An 18,074-nucleotide genomic window follows, 5' to 3' on the forward strand; every position below is an offset into this window, starting at 1 on the left:
CGCACGTTATCAGAAATGAGCGGTCCACTGTAACTTGATAATGCCCACAAAATGCTTAACGACGGGCCATTATCAAGCCCGTTGTTAGGTGACGTCATAAGTAGCTCAGCTTTTGAAGTTCATCACCTACGGCTTGTTTGAATTTGGGTTCTTTATTGACCATATGTCTGGCTCACATTCGTCACATGTGCTTGTGCCATTATGCACTTTCCTGCCTGTGCCAACCATAACCATTGTACTATAAATGACGACATACAGTAATGAAAATATCGACTTGAAGTCTAACGTTGTTGATCACGGAAAACAATGGCGACTGGTAGTATGAGCAGAGGTCAAGGTCGAATGTTGTCACTCTCAATAGTGACATCATCTGTGTTGTTCTATGACGTGCCTATGTTTGTAAAATGTGTGTCAGTGACCTCCGTCGTTTTGTTGTTGGCAGTAAATGCTTCTAAACCGATGCCGCTGTTTTTATTCTTATTTTATTAAAAATTCTATTCATTTTAGCTATAATAACGGTAACGCTATTTTTCAGGGCATTATCATTTGCTGAATCCCTCGGTATTTTCAACTGCCCTCCTTCGTCGGTTAATGACAGACTTCAGGCTTCTGCAAATGATAATGCCCTGAAAAATAGCGTTACCCTTATATTATTCAACTAGAATAAATAAGAAGTAATGCATCAAGAACCAAAGAGCTCATACCGTGTAAGAATCATGCCAGATACTGCCAGATAGCCCAACATGTATGCAGGACCCTGAAACATACATTCAACACATAACACTAACATCATACAAGTTCAAAGGAATTCTTATTGCTTTGTGAAATGATCAAGCTAACTCCATGCAAGTATTTCTGTTCTGTAACATTACTGACTAGTTCGAAGCAAGAGTCTAACAGTTCTTTCAGTTAAGCTTGGGTGATAAATGTCCATTAACTTGAATAACCTAAGAACCATTTTCAGACAAGTACACATGAACATTTGTGGCCACAATATTCTTTTCTTAAAGCCTTTTGAAATTTAGGAGCAACACAATATGAAGTAATGTAGACCACATATGCCTATATACACAGTATTTATGATGAAGCTGTCACTTGCCTGAGGTCCAATAGATCCAGTCAGCTTGAAGGTGTACAAAACCACATCTAGGACAGGCTGCACAGAAACAGATCATCAGGTGTGGTATTCAGTCAAAACATACCTCACATGAAAAACATGGAGTTTGACTCTACTGGGACTTTCATATTTTATCAAACTTTTCAATGTATTTAGAATGAAATTCATCATGCATGACAGAGAGTGGGAATGAGTGAGGAAATGTGTGAGCATAGTTTATTGCAAAAGTTAGCTCTGCTCTAATCTGTCACACTGTCGTTGAACCATATTATTTTCCAGACTGACTAGCTCTCTCTGCAATGCTAAAGAGTGTCGACATACATCAAATTTCAACCTGCAAATTAAATCATTACCAATTGTTGAACATAAAATCTTATTTGGAAGGACACAGAGTTTAGTGCAAGTGGATAGTGGTCTGATGTAAAGTTACATAACATTCTAAGACATTTGTCACAGAAATGTTAACCAGTAACGACAACAAATAAATAACAACAACAAATATTTCTTTCAACACAAGAGATGCTGTCAAAATCAAACAGTTAGGAGGAGATAACTCTATGACGTATTTGACTGCTAGCCAGTAGCAGTAACAAAATGTCTCACACCTATTATGGGATTCAAACCACAGACCTTCTGATCCCAAGTCTGATGCCTTGTCCACACAACCAAAGAGGTTAAGCCCATTAATAATTTGACAAAGTAAGGATGTCAACTGTGGGATGTCTCCATGGCCTCATACATAACTTGCATATCAGCCAGGGGTTTAGCAGTTAATAAAACTAAAACTATCATGGTTATCTACTTGTTTTGCATAAATACAACAGTTTGATAATATCAGAATAGTCTACCTTGCTCAGGTTGGAGTACAGCTCAGCCACTGAGTCACAGAATTTCTCTACATCCTGCGTCAGAAGTTGATCAGCATTGGAAATCCTGTTGTCAAGGTTACTCATCTTGTAGAAGGTAAACCCTCTGGAAATGAAGGAGTGAGTTTAGTTTTATGCCGTTTTTAGCAATATTCCAGCAATATCATGGTGGGCGACACCTGAAATGGGCTTCATACATTATGCCCATGTGGAGAATCGAACCTGGACCTTCGGCATGACAAGCAAATACTTTAACCATCAGGTCATTCCACGACCCCTTCTGGAAATGAAGGAGTTGTTGAAATGGTTCAGGGCAAAAAACTTTAGCATATCTTATCTAACTAAATTTTTAATTAGAACTGAAGTAATGTCTGACACTATTCCTTGCTTGAATGGACACAGAAAAATTAATTAGGAAATGTTAATAACTTAAAAGCCGAACATTTCCCATTTTAAGAGTAAGACATTCAATTTATTCTGTCAGATTTTTTCAAATAATCTGTATAATTTAAGACTTAATACTGTGGAAGAATTTGATATCAATTTGATTATGACAATGTGGCTCCACACATCCAGTTGTTATTATCTTGGTACAACACGGGCTAACAATCTAAGGTTGTGTCAGCTGTGTGATCCCAAATGGAAACGTCAAAAGGGCCATATGAAAGTCAAAGGGGCTGCAAACTCGTAGTCAAAAGGGTCCCATATGAAATCCAAAGGGGCTGCAAACTCCTACTCAAAAGGGTCCCACATGAAAGTCAACGAGGCTGCAAACTGCTAGTCAAAAGAGCCATATGAAAGTCAAAGGGGCTGCAAACTCCTAGTCAAAAGGGCCATATGAAAGTCAAAGGGGCTGCAAACTCCTATTCAAAAGGGCCATATGAAAGTCAAAGGGGCTGCAAACTCCTATTCAAAAGGGTCCCATATGAAAGTCAAAAGGGGCTGCAAACTCCTAGTCAAAAGGGTCCCATATGAAATAATAACAACATTCTTTTTTTGAAAAATTATTTGACAAGGGGTTTGCAGTCTTTCAACTTTCTTGCAGTTCTTTTGATTTTTCGGTTTTTGGGCTCTTTGCAAAACTACTTAAATCTGTACAACTGATCACAATCATGACAATCTTGCTTTTGAAATACAACTGCTACGGCCAAATTTGTCATCTATTATAACCCCCAGTGGTAACTCACTTGAGGTAACTGTCATAAAGATGATGGGTCAGTCTGGAGCGGAACCGAACCTTCAGTTCATTAAGCCCGTACTGAAATCACACAGAAGATAATCATGAGGAATTTGTGATACTGATGTTTAGTACTGTCAAATAAAATGCATGATATCTAAAACAATAGTGTTAGATTTCCATCATCCAAGCATATCCAAAATAGTCTTCTTATATACATACATATTTTATATCAATATCTTTATATTTTATACATATTGATATTAGTGTTATTTCACAGATGGAGGCTTGTCATAAAGAACCAGTGAGCCTATTCTTGGAATATTCATAGAGCTAATTCTCAACTGCTGACACCAAAAGAAAAGAATTCTTAGGACAAACTTTTCTCAAAACTATCTTATCGTGTTCACAAACCTCAGCATGATGAAAGAAACTCTTTTGAGGTTCTTTTGTCTCAAAAGGAGATTTAGTAGGTTTCCCACTGACATCACAAGCACAATCAACACATCCATTTTTAATCTGCAGATTTCTTATATCTATGTATTTGTAAGGCTAAGAATGTTTCAACAATAGGACAGTAGAAGTAAGTATTTGCAAAGAAAGGTTTTAAGAAGTTCTTAGGCCTTATATACTATATTAGATTAGTGCACAATGTCCAAGACATTGAGACCATTGCCTGACAATTGAGACCTTTAAGTCACCTCTTACAACAAACACAGGTCATCAGGGAAACAATTCAGGAATTCGAAAATCACCATGGTAACAAATGAATGGGACAAACATTAAGAACACAGCAACTTGATAAATTGTTTAACATTTTACAAAAATATTGTAAATTATAAAACCAATACTAACCTTCAGACAATTATTCACAGTTGATATCTGAAACAAATTTACATCATAAATTGAAACCATTGATAAAATTAACTATACAGATGAAATGGGAACATTTCTTCAGTTATATACTTCATAAGCATTAGGAAGAGATACTGTGTAATGCAATGAAATATGAACACTGGTCTTGTGGAGAATCAAGGGGAAATTAGTGGTCCCCAGCCACAAGTACAATGATCCTAACATGACCTCGCTTATCCTTAGTTTCATTCCAGACAGGAAACAAAAAAGGAATCCAACCTATGTGTAGTATGACTTAGCAAGTCTACACCACCTCACCTTAAGGCTTATGTCCTTGAAGTGTTCCAGAACTGCTCTGAATATAACATTTTTCAAAGGTTTATACTTTTATTTGTGAGTCGGTCTACTTTGTCTACTACTGGTAATGCAAAATAATGTTAAAAATCAATCCAGAAAGTTAACATCACTACTGACATTGCTATGCTCTCTGATAAAAAAACATGTCAACTGAAAATCTCAGAAATTCAGAAGAAAACCAGAAACCTACAAAGTGTCATAATGACAGGTATGAATTTTGGATAATTATACAATAGCATATAATTGAAAGTAAGCGCAGTCATGTCTTGCTAAAAGGAATTCCTGAGCCCTGAAGGTATCTGTTGGGGGTGAGCATGAGAGGCGGCTTGGCCTCTTTATGACGGTAGTCGTCTGGGCAGGCCTCCCTTATGAACATTGTTAAATTTTGCCTGAAATATGCATTTTCTGAGAATACATAACCAGATAATACTTAACTCAAATAAACATATTTCCATGGCTACTGAACAAAATTCTTTCAAACATTCTACATTTATAAACATTCTTGTATTTTCTAAAAAATCAGAGTTTTTTATACACAAATCAAAGAGTGGATTTTGTGACTGAAAATCACGTTTACTCCTCCAAAATCAGAGTGTTTGTTATCTCTGGTATCTCAATCATAACTTACAGCAGGCATAGCATAAACAAACTGCAGCAGATGTTTCTTGAACAGTTCCATATTTCTTCCAATGATTGCACTGAAATGAGACAAAAATCAATACAATCAAAGGACCTCTGCACAGGATGATTGCTATATTTGTGTTTGACGCACCAACTTAGTCAGTGGACTGAAGTAATGCTGCTCTCTAACGAGGGAGTAAAGATCAGACCAATTTGATGGGACCCACAACAATGGGTAGCTGCTCACATTGCTAACAAACCGACAAAACTATACAGAAGGGGTGACTATCGAGGGGAGACAAGTACAGTGCTCTCTGTTTAATTTGGACCAGCTTGGGATTGACTAAAAAGTCCGAATTAGACAGCAGTCCGAGTTACACAGAAATTTCCAATATCAATGAGATCGCGAGGCTATCTAGATACTTACAAATACAGCACATACACCAATGTTTCTTGTAGATAGTATATAGTGTTATTGATTGGAATTGTCTATTTCATTGTCAAATGATCAGTAAACCAATTATCTGTTCGATCAGTGCACCAGTGCAAGGTAAATAAGTGTTCACCGATAGACAAAATATACTATGCAATCAACAGGTTGTTTATTCAATGGTTACTGGCTACGCAGACTTCCTGCTCAGTCCAGATCATAAAGCAATGTTTTCACGTGTTACTACCTTTTCGGGCCGACACTTCGGTCTGAAATCCGAAATAATGAAAGTCCAAGATACAGAGCTTTTTCATTGTGACAAAGAAGGATGATGTCGGGTCTGTAAGTTCAGTGGGATATATACAGCAATCCAAAAGAGTCAGAGCTGAATAGAGTGCACTGTTCTGCAATAGCGAGAATCTGTTGCAACATACTGTTGTGACTACTGCGATAGTTTTTTCTCCTTGAATTGTCTCACTTGAAGTCATTTCCCAAATGTATGTATAGTTTTTATAAAATAAAAACAAGCTGAGGTCTCTTTCAGTCAAGTTTCAGTCTCTTTCAACAACTGACAAGAAACTGAAAACCCAGATAAAGTTTGTTCAAGTGGTAACAGGGCCAGATAACTCTATATCAAAGTGAACGAATCTGGCACTATTTTGAACTGCACATAACAGAAGTCAGTTACTAAACTATTGATAGTCAAGATCAAAATTCAACATATTCTTGAAAGGTATGAAAATATCTTAAACTATCATCATTAAAACATGTGTATTGATGCGTATTTGAAATCTTTATGACACACCTTTCTATTGCTGTACCATTCTGTATCATCCACACATCAGCATATGTCCGAGCTATCAGGGAAAGAGCCACCATCAGCATATACCAAGCCTGTAATATATCAAGAACATCACAATCACTTCCTTCAGTATGTATTTCCCTGATCTGAAAATTTACCTCAAATTTAGCAAATATCAAATAGATATATGAAGCTTTATCAGGCGGTAGTCACTGTTTCTAGTGATTGTCAGATGAGCGCTGGTAAAATGTTGAGTAGAATTAAAGTTACCTCCCTTGGTTATTGACAGTTGTAGCTTTATCAGATGATAGATGACTGACCAATTCACTACTTTTCACTTTATGGTCACACACAAGATGCATGAAATGACAGGTACCTGAATAATCACCCACAGTAGGATATCACCAAACCAGTTGTGTTTGTGCAATCCTCCAATGTAGGCTTGTCACCAAATTTGAAGACATTGAGATATCAAGCTAACAAGAGTTTGAAGAGTGGTCAAAGAATCATGGTGACATTGAAAATAAGGTCAAGGTCTACCAAATTGACCGGTGTCTGCATAATTCCCCAATGTAGACTGTCACCAAATGTGAAGACATTGGGTATAATAGTTCCTGAGATGTCACGTTAACAAGAGTTTGAAAAGCGGTCAGTCATGATGGCCAAGGTCAACTAAATCAACTGGTGTCTGCGTAATCATCCACTGTAGGCTGACAGCAAATTTGAAGACATCAGGTACAACAGTTCATGACATATCGTGTTAACAAGAATCAGGAAGTACTGACATACAGACGCTGCTGAACACATAGTTCCCCGTTCCGCGTTGCAGCAGGGAACTGCAAATGGGCTTCACACATTTGTACCATGAGGGGAATGGAAGCCAAGAGAAACATGATGCTGATGACAGGCCTTCCATGACTTGACAACCAGCTATCTGGGTCCCGTTTCACAAAACACTCGTAAGCCTAAGAACTCGTAATTATGCTCGTAGCCATTGTACCTCCTATACTGTAACACAGGAGCTACGGATGCTACGAGAAAAGTTACGAGATCTTAGACTTACGAGAGCTTTGTGAAATGGGGCCCTGATTTGTAAATACAGACTAAATACCTTTCTTAAAAGAATGAATTACTTCAAGGTCCCAGCACTATTCAAGAATCCACAACAGAAACTGGCTTATTTCTAGAAAATCTACATTGATAAAATTCTTAATTTTTATGAACATGCAGCCATTAATTACTTGCTCAGAAACTTCTGCCATTTATTCTAGCTATGGTACTTTTTGTTTTCAGTGTAAACACAGAGACAGCAAGCTGTAAATACATTGTATAATCTAGTTTAGTATCCATCTTAAATTTAAATGGGGTACGATGGCATGCAGTGAACAAGTCACAAACCTGACCATCCCACCCCTTAAACGCCTTTTATGACAAGCATGGGTTGATGAAAACCAAATCTGACCTGAACCTTCACGGGCTCTCTCTTGTTAACTTGTTTACATCACAGACAATTACTAAATTAATCACTGCTGTCTTACCTCTGGCGTGAACCATCCTGGGATGAGAATTTTCAAAATGTGCATCAGCCTCCTGTGAAATGAAAAGTCAGTGATGTGTAAGTTTGTTTTAACACACTTTTTAACCACGTCAGTGAATCTGACCACCCGATCCCATTAGTCACCTGTTATGACCAACATGGGTTAAAAAACGTGGTGGCAGAGTGGGTTAGGCAGCTGACATTGTGTGAATAAGGGCCTGACTCTGAGAGTGTGGGTTTGAATCCCTGATGGTACTCAACCCAACAAAAGTACTAGAATCTGTACTTCACAGAGGCAGTGCAATCCCTGATACAGTATTAGAAATTAACACTCGCCCCAAGGATTGAGGCAAGTAGAAGTTTGTGTGGGAAAATTAGAACCATGCTCTTGGTCACCCATTGGGTGACATTGCTGACAAGGATGTGTGTCATTGATGATTAAAAACATAGAAAGATAGTTTCCACCCGTATCCCTTCTTCTGATGACTGATATAAAGCCTCACCATAATCATTTACATGTGTTTGCCTCACTAAAGTTGGTTAATACAAAATGAATTCTTACTGCATCATTTTTTTAAACTGGGTAAGTAGAAAACAGGTTGGGTCAGATTTTATGTCTACTGGCCTAAAGATCCTGTCTGAAAATAAGGCTAATTTCAATCACTGCAAATATAACAAGTTACACCTAGCAATAGCCATCATTTCCACAGTGAGTGAATCAACAACAGAAAAATGTCATCTGTGCTGCAGGTTTATCACAACAGTCTGTGAACAATCCAGCTTAAGCAAGGAGAATCAGTGAACCATACCACAAGCATGTATTCAGTCACAATAACATCCAAGTTATCCCCCTTGGATTCAGAAAGGGCAGGGTAACTTAGTTCAAAAGGCCAGTTCATAATCCAAAAGGGCATGTTTTGAAAAATAACAACATAAAATGTTATAACAAAAAAATTTAAATCAAATTTTCTGGGCATATTTATTACTCTCCTCTCACATAAATTTACTGATTCAAATGTCAATTTCGAAATCATTATCAATACAATCTCATATCTCTTCCAGAAAGGGAGAGAATTCCACCATTGAAAAAATCCACAAAGTACACATGGGTATTTGTAAAATCAAGCATTGCAAAAAGAAATCAGACAGGTACTGAAGTGACAACGGCAGGGCACAAAAAACATCAAAAACAAAAGGCAGTGCTGATGTGCCCAGAGCAAACAATATACTTGCTGTGTTGGTGGATCGTGAATCTTTCCCTATTTACTGACCTGGAGGTCCTACTATGGCCCACAGGGATGTTCTTAATATTACATAGCTATAGGTTACTATGGCAGCATTTGTTTCTTATTTAACACCACAGTCAGCAACATTCCAAACCATTTGACAGAAGGGCAAGACAATCTGACATCATCAGCACTGATCTACACAAGTGGGATACAATGGCATACGTTAACCAAGTCAGTGATCCTGATCCCATTTGTCACCTCATTTGATAAGAATGGACTGGCCAAAACCAGTTCTTGCACTGGACCTTATACCTTTGCAAGGTGGGATGCCTCTGAAGATTTCATATCAACGTTAACTGAACAACTTTGGCATACCAGCAATCTGGTTCTTCCTAATTATGTCCATGCTTTTCAGCAATACATATTCATCATATTAACGATTAAGTATTTAACTGAAGAGTTGTGTGTCCATGGCCAACATCATCCCAGCCTTTCCTACCAATGAGTGAAAGAGTAAGTACGATGATTTTATGCCGCTTTTAGCAATATGACAACAAATCACCTGGAATGGACCACACATTATTCCCATGTAAGGAATCAAACCTGGGACTTCAGCATGATGAGCACACGCTTTAACCACTAGGCTATCCCACTGCCCTCTCCCCACATGTTGTGGTATATATGTGATAAATGCTCTAAGAAGTGGCATTACATAAAACTTGCTCGTATCTGTTGACACAAAAACATTATATTTTTCAAACACCAACACACCTTTACACACCCTACCCCCACCCCACCCCTGCTTGTTCTGTATCAAATAGACATAAATTTCCTCAATGTCCAGAATATGGTCCCTCCACTCAATATGGAGGAGTATTTCATAATTTTCAATGCCAGCTGTATGTAACCATGGCAACATATGATTCACATCCCCAAAGACTTTCTATGCTAATTATTTGTTCCTATTTAAAATTAATGGTTGAATAGAATGCAATCTTGTCAAGTAAAATATGGCTAATTCTAACAATCACTACACACAAGAGTTTCGACATACACTAAATCCATTAGGAATGCATCACCTTATCATCATCAATCAAGGAGTCTTCAAACTGAATGTAGAACTGAGCTTCAAGTAATCTCACTTTGACAGATAAACATGATGCACACGGACAAGTGCATCCATGTGTGATCATGTGACCCACCAATTGCCGAAAATGACCTTTTCACTAGCAAATCATGTGAAAGTGAAGAAAAAATGGTGGTTCCACAACAGAACATCTTTCAACTGTGTACCAAAATCACCTCTAAATTTTGAACAGCACCACATTGTTGACTTCACATAATGCCATGCTTATCAGCCATTGACAAAAAAAAAATGTTTGGTCTACTGGTCAAGTGGCCAGAATGTTTGACTGTCACAATTAAAAAATCGTCAGACTATGACAGGAACTATGATAAACCATCTTGACCATGCCCTGGACTTCCACATGTCACAACCCCTGCCCATGATCACTACATCTCTTCATTCATTTGATGAACAGGTTCAAGCCAGAACTCACTACCATTTGTGGAAGAAGGGATTTAATCAGTCCTAAGATGTTCCTGACATTGCCCGTGTGAAAGTTTTGTTTGATGTTCTATCAGTGGTATCATTTATTTATGGTTGAACCTTTCTTGTATTTTCATCTTGAGTGACTTTTTCTGTGTCAGTAGGGACAAGTTGTTTTCTTCATTTATCAGGCCAGAACAATTTCTTGTTTTATGGATCTGCCTGTCATATTTCTTTTCAAAAAGAAAACAAATTCATTAATCCCCAACCACTCCACTCCCCAAAATAGAAAAACTTCAATCTTTTTATTGATCCAGAATATAAAATTACATGGAAAATTTATTTTAGAAGGTTTATAAAATACACTTCATAAATTGCCAAAACTAAAATACTTTCAGAATATGAAAGGAATAATACTGTTATAGGTGAAGTTTTAGGTACATTTTTTCCCTCCTGCCTTTAGGTTTTCCGAGGACAAAAAATCCATAATACATGAAATAAAACTGGTCTGGCCTCAGGTAGATAAAACACTTCTGTTGCGTTTCGAATGGACTTCAGTATATTTCCCTCATTTCATTAACCAGCAGCAATGAAGAAGTCATAAACTATCATGAAACATCACCACCATATGTTCACTTCTTTGTACAAATATATTCAACAGAGAATTGAATGAAATTAATCAACATGTGAATTGTGCAGTGGATTACCTACCTGAGAAACACTCCATCGACTGCAGCTTTTTCCTTTTTCTGGCCATGCTGAAACATAATCATAGTTCAAAGTACACACAGACTAAAAAACTGAAGCAAAGACATGTTCAGTCTTTCTGAACATACAATATTGGCAGTATCATAGGTTACAATTATAAATCAGATTTTCAGAGTGCCGACAATTTTGAAAAATCAGATTCTGCATGCAGTACAATATTGATACAATCTATGCAAAGAAAATATGTTCTGGCTCCACACTGACATGCAATAATCAGATTTTAGCATGGTAAGTTTATTAATTACAATGAAATTTAGAAAGGACACTGAAACCATGGAAATCTTCTGTTACTTACATAAAGGTACTAACACACTTTTATCACCTTAAAAGTTTACTATAAATCAGGTTCACTAAGTGTGATGATAACAATGGCTCACACAACAAGCCTAATAAATTATGTAAAGTACTATATTAATTTCTTCTCATTGCAGCAAGTGGTCAATGTGACATGCCGAAGTTAAGTTTGTGAAGAAATCACATAATATTATTATGAACATATAATTGCTATCACCTTTGCTGCATCAACAAAATCAAATTAAGTATTTGTTTGGTGGGGTAACGTAAAGGTTAAAGTGCTGGCTTCTCATACAAAAGATCCAGCATTGATTCCCACATGGGTATAATGTGTGAAGCCCATTTCTTGTGTCCCCTACCATGATATTGCTGGAATATTGCAAAAGCAGCCCAAAATGATACTCACTCACTCTTACATTCATTTCACATAATATATTGGGATGAGGTCAAAACTATAACTATTGTGGCTTGTTACATCATTATATTTATATATAAGTATTTCATAAACCCTTCAATTTATAAATTTAACCTCCTATTGTCTAATATTAATGTTGAAATTATGAAACATGTTGCAATGTTTGTACAACGTGGGAGCCAATATCGTAACTTCATGGACCAGTGATACATGTACCATGGGCCAATACTGATGTTGAAATTATTAAATGTGCGGCAATATTTGTACTACATGTGAGCAAATATTGGAACTGTGGTCTATGATGTATGTACCATGGCCTGTACTAATGTTTGAATTATGAAACGTGCTACAATCATTGTACTATCTGCGAGAAGATACTTAAACTCTGTTGATCAATGATATATGTCTACTAATGTTAAAATTATGAAACCTATTGCACTGAGTGCACTATCTGCGAGCAAACTGAAATTGTGTGGGCAATACTGTATGCTAATACATTTACATTGTGGAACGTGTTAACCAAACTGGACAGTGACCAATGTACCATGAGCTGATGGCATACATGTGCCATTTCGCAAATAAACAAGTACTTACATCATTATGTAATTTACAGGACGAAAATGTTGGTAATCAGAAATATTATCCATATAACAATAACTTATGATTGAGAATGTGAAATTGTCTGCAATAACATCTTATACAAATACCTGCAATGAAACAAAGAATAAATTTACACACTCAGTATACTAATATATAGAAATATATGTTCATTCCTGGGCTGCTTCCAAACTACAGTTGATGGGTGATGATGATTTTTATGGAGTTGCATGTACTATGTGAGTAATCTCACACCCTACATCCGAAATTAATGTACAAAGTGACTCCCCATGCTTGTCATATACAAAATCAATGACCCATCCCCCAGGAATATGTGAACAAAGTTGATGACCCCCATACTTCCCCAGAACAAAATGGGTGACACCCCCATAAAATCATCATCACCTGTCCCCTAGTCGTAAATTAAGAATGGTCCCCTATGTCTCATTCTCTCTCAATAAGCTGAATTTATTACTTGGTCCCTAGCGATTCGACTCATCAGGATTTGACTATATGTTCATGCAGTTTTGGGTTGAAATCAGTGCATAAATGTGCACCAGCAATGTGAAATTTGATTATTGTGTTTATTTGGTTTAGATTCAGTTACTGAATCAAACATATATTGACATCAATAAGTATTTAGGAAACCAAAAGCAACCTTTATGGTCTGTATCAGTAACTGGACAAAGTTACAGTAAGCATATAATGGCTAATGTACAACTGAACAAATGCAGGCTCGTTAAAGGAACACTCATTACGGTTGGTAGCATTTGTGATTAGTTTGACGTAACCTTGATCAAGAAGATAAATATGGCATTTCTCATGTTCCACATCTCATTTTGCCCACAGTCTTAAAACATGTTATGGTCTGTTGGCCAGTGATTACATAACTATCAGCATGTGTCATACCCATGATTTGAAAGTGGACTCTCCCACTTCCAAGAAAAAAGTCAGTTTGCTTCTACAAATTTGTTATTCCTGCATCAATGCCAACGGTGGTAAGTGAAATGTCTTTCAAGAAAGCAAAGAATCTGATACAGGTGTCACGGGATGTGCTTGGAAGTCAGGAAAAGGCAACCGGATACATCTGTCCATTCACGAAACAGTGCAAAACATACAATTGTTGCCACAGACTGGGACACACAAAAAATGTTCCATCCATGTACTCTGTTTTGGCATCAGCAAGGATATCCAGCATCTCTGTGGTACTGGAGATCAAGGTCCTGTTGCCAGATCAAACAGCAGCGTTTAAGCAAAACAAAATTTGGCTTACACTACATCTACCCTTACACTTATCTATGATACACTTCCAGTGAGTGGCTACCTGTCTGACAACATGGAGTAGGTACTTATGACCATCATGCAGTACCTGTCTTCCTCCTCTCTGAGACAAAATGGAATCTGCTTTCTGTAGTTTAGCCATTGTGACTATCCATACTTCCCAAACTACCATTTTATAACGTTACAATGAGTTATAGAAATGAAATAAGAGAAGTGAGTTGTGAGTATTAGATAATTGAATCATATGTACTCAGGCCCCCCTAAGTAATTGAAGGAATTACAGCAAATTTGAAGGAATTGCATCTCAAATGTAAACAAACGCAGCCCACTCGCGAAACAATTGCAGCGATATCGGTAATTTAGCGGTAATAACAGAAATACATCGGCCCTATCGGAAGCAATGTCGGTAATACTGGAAACACGATCGGCCATCTTCGGAGATTTTTCGGTCGCGAGCGGAAACTCACGCAGCAAAACATGGCGTCGTTGGAAAAAGCACCCGTCTCGGTGAGATTTGTTTTTAGTTTCTACTATTACATTTTTATACTTATCCATCTTTGACCACCCGTGTTGAATGCGTTTAGGTATGAGGTGTTGTCGGGGCAATAGCTTATGTTTTTAGGAAAGGATAGTCACTCTAGGAGAGCGTCACAAGTCATGCCCCATAGTTTGTTTACATCTGAACATCGAAGTCGTGCCGATGATTACGAACGTGCGCCAGATATAACATCATTTTTTTTGTAAAATGTGTTTAAATTTGTCAATTGCACTTCGTAGCAAGAAAAATTATGGCTCATAAACTTCTTCATGGCGCACGTTCATGATGTTCGTAATCATCGGCACGACTTCGATGTTCAGATGTAAACAATCTCCAGGGGCATGACTTGTGACACTCTTCTGCAGTGACAATCTTTTCCTAAAAACATAAGCTATTACCCCGACAACACCTCATACCTAAACGCATTCAACACGGGTGGTCCAAGATGGATAAGTATGAAAATGTAATAGTAGGAACTAAAAACAAATCTCACCGAGACGGGTGCTTCTTCCAACGACGCCATGTTTTGCTGCGTGAGTTTCCGCTTGCGACCGAAAAATCTCCGAAGATGGCCGATCGTGTTTCCAGTATTACCGGCATTGCTTCCGATAGGGCCGATGTGTTTCTGTTATTACCGTTAAACTACCGATATCGCTGCAATTGTTTCGCGAGTGGGCTGCGTTTGTTTACATTTGAGATGCAATTCCTTCAAATTTGCTGTAATTCCTTCAATTACTTAGGGGGGCCTGGTACTGTCCATTTTATTTTAACTAAGTTGTAATTTCCTTTAGGCCTTCACTAAATTTCCTACTCCATTGAAGACCCCTATAACAACACTAAAACAAGATCACTTTGTCCACTATCTCAGAGATGTAGGGAATTAATGACTAATCCCAACCTTGTAGGGCCATCTCATTGTGAGAGTACGGGTGCATTGTCTTGCCTTAATTGACTTCCATTGCGTTTGTGGGCTGATTGAGATGTGGGTGAGTAGAGATGTGGACAAATGGAGACTAAACCAATAAATACATAGATGAACAAAACTGATACATGCTCTTCAAAACAAATGGTCATTTCCAGTACAGACTACAAATAATCTTACATGTCATCCATTACGCATTTATTCATAACCGATATCATATTTACAATTGCCAATAAACCCCTGTGGCACCTGTTACCAGATGTAAATTCAACATCATCAGACTAACTCTTGGTTTATCATGCTTATACACTAAGTGCCTACTCCACAGACTAACACCTAGACTCTGAAATGAACATATACCCACAAAAAAAGTCCATAACAAAAAATTCAAAATTATAATAAAAAGGGGTTCTGATACTTTCTTTATTTTCAGGAACCCTTGCGGTGCAATATTGCAGTCATGTGGTGATGTAATGGTGTGGTGGTCTGGCAGTGTAGTTTAGTAGTTGAAGTATTCGCTGTCAAGTCGAATATTTCAGCAATAATCTAGCAATATCCCGACCGGGGGGCAAGAGTAATGGATGTTTTCTGTAACTTTTCACAAGTATAATGTCAACTTACCTCGGATATAACAACTTTGATATCTGGCTGATTTCTGAAAGTGAAAAGAAGAGGAAAAATTAAAAACATGAGTCATAGTAAATATTTCAGTTTGTCTATTTCACATGTTTGAAACAATTTGATAATAACAAAACAATATGCTAATTTCTGACACAACCTAAACCTGTTTTCAATCATATGAACTATAGTTGTTACTATTCAAAGAATAAACCAAAAGGACAATATGAAGTGCCTAAAGCACCTAAAAACCATAGAAGTCATGTTAAGCACAACAAACTCACCTATACTGAAAGTTTGATCAGCTGAAAAATTATTCAAACATTATTGTACTGATAAGCAGTTGGAAAATGATTTCAAACCCCAACTGTCACATAAGATTCAGATTGTAATAGTCTGCTCATTCAAATTATTGGGCAGTTGGCCATGGTTACCATGACAAACATGTTTAGATGTTGATTGCAATAATGCTGGCTGTAACTTATAGACTGATGACACCACTGCTGGAATGATAAACATTAAATTGTAGCTTTAGAACTCCACAGTGATCTGACATGCACTAAAGTGAGTCAAAGTCCACCCTAGCAATGATCAGAAGTTGTAATGTGTAAAAGTGAGATGAGCCCAATGTCTTCCATAAACGGGAAGTTTATTGCAACAGAAAGAACAGTTTTCACCATAACCCCAACTTTATGTGTTAAGCAAAGTGACTCTGATCATTTGTTTTCACGGCTACTATGCCTAGTTATAAAGAATCTTTCTTTACTGTTTACTTTGTCATGAATCTGGCAGGGTGTTCTCCTCCAAAGCATTTTTTATTCAGTTTAAACCTTGACTAACAATATTTGATTCTTTTGGAACAGAAATAGACAAACGTAACTCCGTTGTGTCTAATCACTGTCGTTACACCTCAGTATTACGAGCAAGACATGACAGGCTTTCTAGTGATGGACCTTACAAACTACGTAACATTAAGCTGGGTCAACATGCCGGTTGCAGGTAGATCATTCGACCTGTCTTATCAAAACTGACGTCGCTTCGGCGACAAATCCTTCACATGAACCGATTTCAAAGTCCCCCAAGCAATACCACAATGCCGAATGTTTTAAAACCGACGCCGAACACGCATAGACAGACTTTCTGAGGCTACCAACACTGTCAAGACGACTAAGAGGCTTTTCCTGGACGACAGTGATCGGTCATCCATGCAAATATTGTCCACAAAATGTCATAGCTGAAATAATGACAAACTCTGATTCTACTTTACTCTCACCTTCTCGACTTCTTCAGGTTGGCATTTTTGTAGATAAGGTATATACCCACACCTATAGCCGTCACTATTGCCGAATTCCTTGGCGTGAGTTTACTGTGCACAGCCATGTTTTCCCCAGGTGAAGGTCAAAGTTTACTTCCGGTGTAAAGTACAATTCTCAGATCAGTCGATCAGTGACCCGAGAGTGACAAGTACTAGACCTATTATGAAACAACGTTAATCCAACAGTACATTTCGTTTTTTTTTCAATATGAGATGTTTTTTTCTAACTCAGAACCAGGAATGCTAACCAAGAAGACGATTTTTTTTCACGAGAGATGAATTCTTGCATTTTCAATGTTTCAAAGAAGGCGTTTTCACTGGACAGGTGACAGGGATGGAGGGCAGTAAGATTAGTGAAAATGACTCAGCGAAACAAGATTTCGCCAAAATTTATACAGACTTGGTGGGGAAGAGCGGACACGAAATAAAACAAAACTGACAGTTTTATTCCTTCACGTAAAACAGCTCTTTTATATCAATTGACAAGAAAAATGATTAAAAATGTGGACAGTATGGATTTGGGACTGGATATTACTGAGTACTGCGTTAAACAACAATCTCGGCGTTTGTATATTCCACCACTAAGTATTTTGACTTTGTGCTCATAAACATTATGACGTATTGAAAAGGTTCAGATGATTAACTATTTTGTTATTCAAAGTTGTATGCCGGTATTTATGACATCAGAGACCATATAATCTATTATATGGTCTCTGATGACATGTATACATTTATACTCATCACCACCAACCACTCATCGTTCAAACCTGTCGCATCCTCCCATTA

At 37.5% G+C, this 18,074-nt stretch overlaps 1 protein-coding gene across 1 annotated transcript in view; it reads right to left on the reverse strand.

The window, feature by feature from the left end:
• LOC137290701 (ATP-binding cassette sub-family D member 3-like) overlaps positions 1–17,380 on the reverse strand; it is a 63,107-nt gene extending 45,727 nt beyond the window's left edge. The window contains exons 1-11 of the mRNA XM_067821784.1: positions 17,247–17,380; positions 15,977–16,010; positions 11,252–11,298; positions 7,764–7,815; positions 6,229–6,317; positions 5,001–5,070; positions 4,016–4,042; positions 3,171–3,241; positions 1,966–2,089; positions 1,100–1,156; positions 705–757 (exon numbers count right to left, since the gene is read on the reverse strand). Coding sequence (XP_067677885.1) covers positions 705–757; positions 1,100–1,156; positions 1,966–2,089; positions 3,171–3,241; positions 4,016–4,042; positions 5,001–5,070; positions 6,229–6,317; positions 7,764–7,815; positions 11,252–11,298; positions 15,977–16,010; positions 17,247–17,353 — 731 coding nt within the window. The 5' untranslated portion in view covers positions 17,354–17,380. The remainder of the gene's footprint in view (positions 1–704; positions 758–1,099; positions 1,157–1,965; positions 2,090–3,170; positions 3,242–4,015; positions 4,043–5,000; positions 5,071–6,228; positions 6,318–7,763; positions 7,816–11,251; positions 11,299–15,976; positions 16,011–17,246) is intronic.
• Between the last annotated feature and the right edge of the window lie 694 nt (positions 17,381–18,074).

The sequence above is a fragment of the Haliotis asinina genome, chromosome 7, assembly GCF_037392515.1.
Source record: "Haliotis asinina isolate JCU_RB_2024 chromosome 7, JCU_Hal_asi_v2, whole genome shotgun sequence".
Lineage (NCBI taxonomy): Eukaryota > Metazoa > Mollusca > Gastropoda > Lepetellida > Haliotidae > Haliotis > Haliotis asinina.